Source organism: Penaeus monodon, chromosome 20 (genome assembly GCF_015228065.2).
Source record: "Penaeus monodon isolate SGIC_2016 chromosome 20, NSTDA_Pmon_1, whole genome shotgun sequence".
NCBI lineage: Eukaryota > Metazoa > Arthropoda > Malacostraca > Decapoda > Penaeidae > Penaeus > Penaeus monodon.
The window spans coordinates 32,503,225-32,503,609 of NC_051405.1; the positions used below are offsets into that span (position 1 = coordinate 32,503,225).

The 385-nt window shown below is 56.9% G+C and overlaps 1 protein-coding gene across 1 annotated transcript in view; it reads right to left on the minus strand.

Annotated features, from left to right (window-relative positions):
• LOC119585774 (E3 ubiquitin-protein ligase lubel-like) overlaps positions 1-385 on the minus strand; it is a gene marked incomplete in the record, with an annotated part of 47,027 nt that overhangs the window by 26,761 nt on the left and 19,881 nt on the right. Inside the window, 1 exon segment of the mRNA XM_037934486.1 lies at positions 85-253. Within this exon segment, the coding sequence (XP_037790414.1) occupies positions 85-253 (169 nt within the window).

Below are 385 nucleotides of genomic sequence, written 5' to 3' on the forward strand. Positions count from 1 at the left end.
TGAAATAACAAAACCAAACCAAGGAAAAGGATATCAGAAGGAGAGAAGTGAGGGAGACAAGAGAGAGAATCCGCATAACTGTACCTTGCTTGGTCCCTGCAATTGTTGGCGGTGCGGCGGGCGGCTCGACGGGCGCGGGTGGTGGCGGTGGCGGCACGGGCGGGGGCGGCGAGGGTGGTGCGGGCGGGGCGTCCTGGACTTCCACCTGGGCGTGAGCGGAGGATACCGGCTTGGGTGTTTGTCCTTCAGGAGCCTGGGTTGTAAACGTTCAGGTCGGACTAACCGTGGCCCTTAAGCGTTAACATGCATGGACAAGATACACTTTTTTCCCTTTCATAAATCACACACTCCAAGGACGATATGATGGCACGATCTCCTCCCCGTA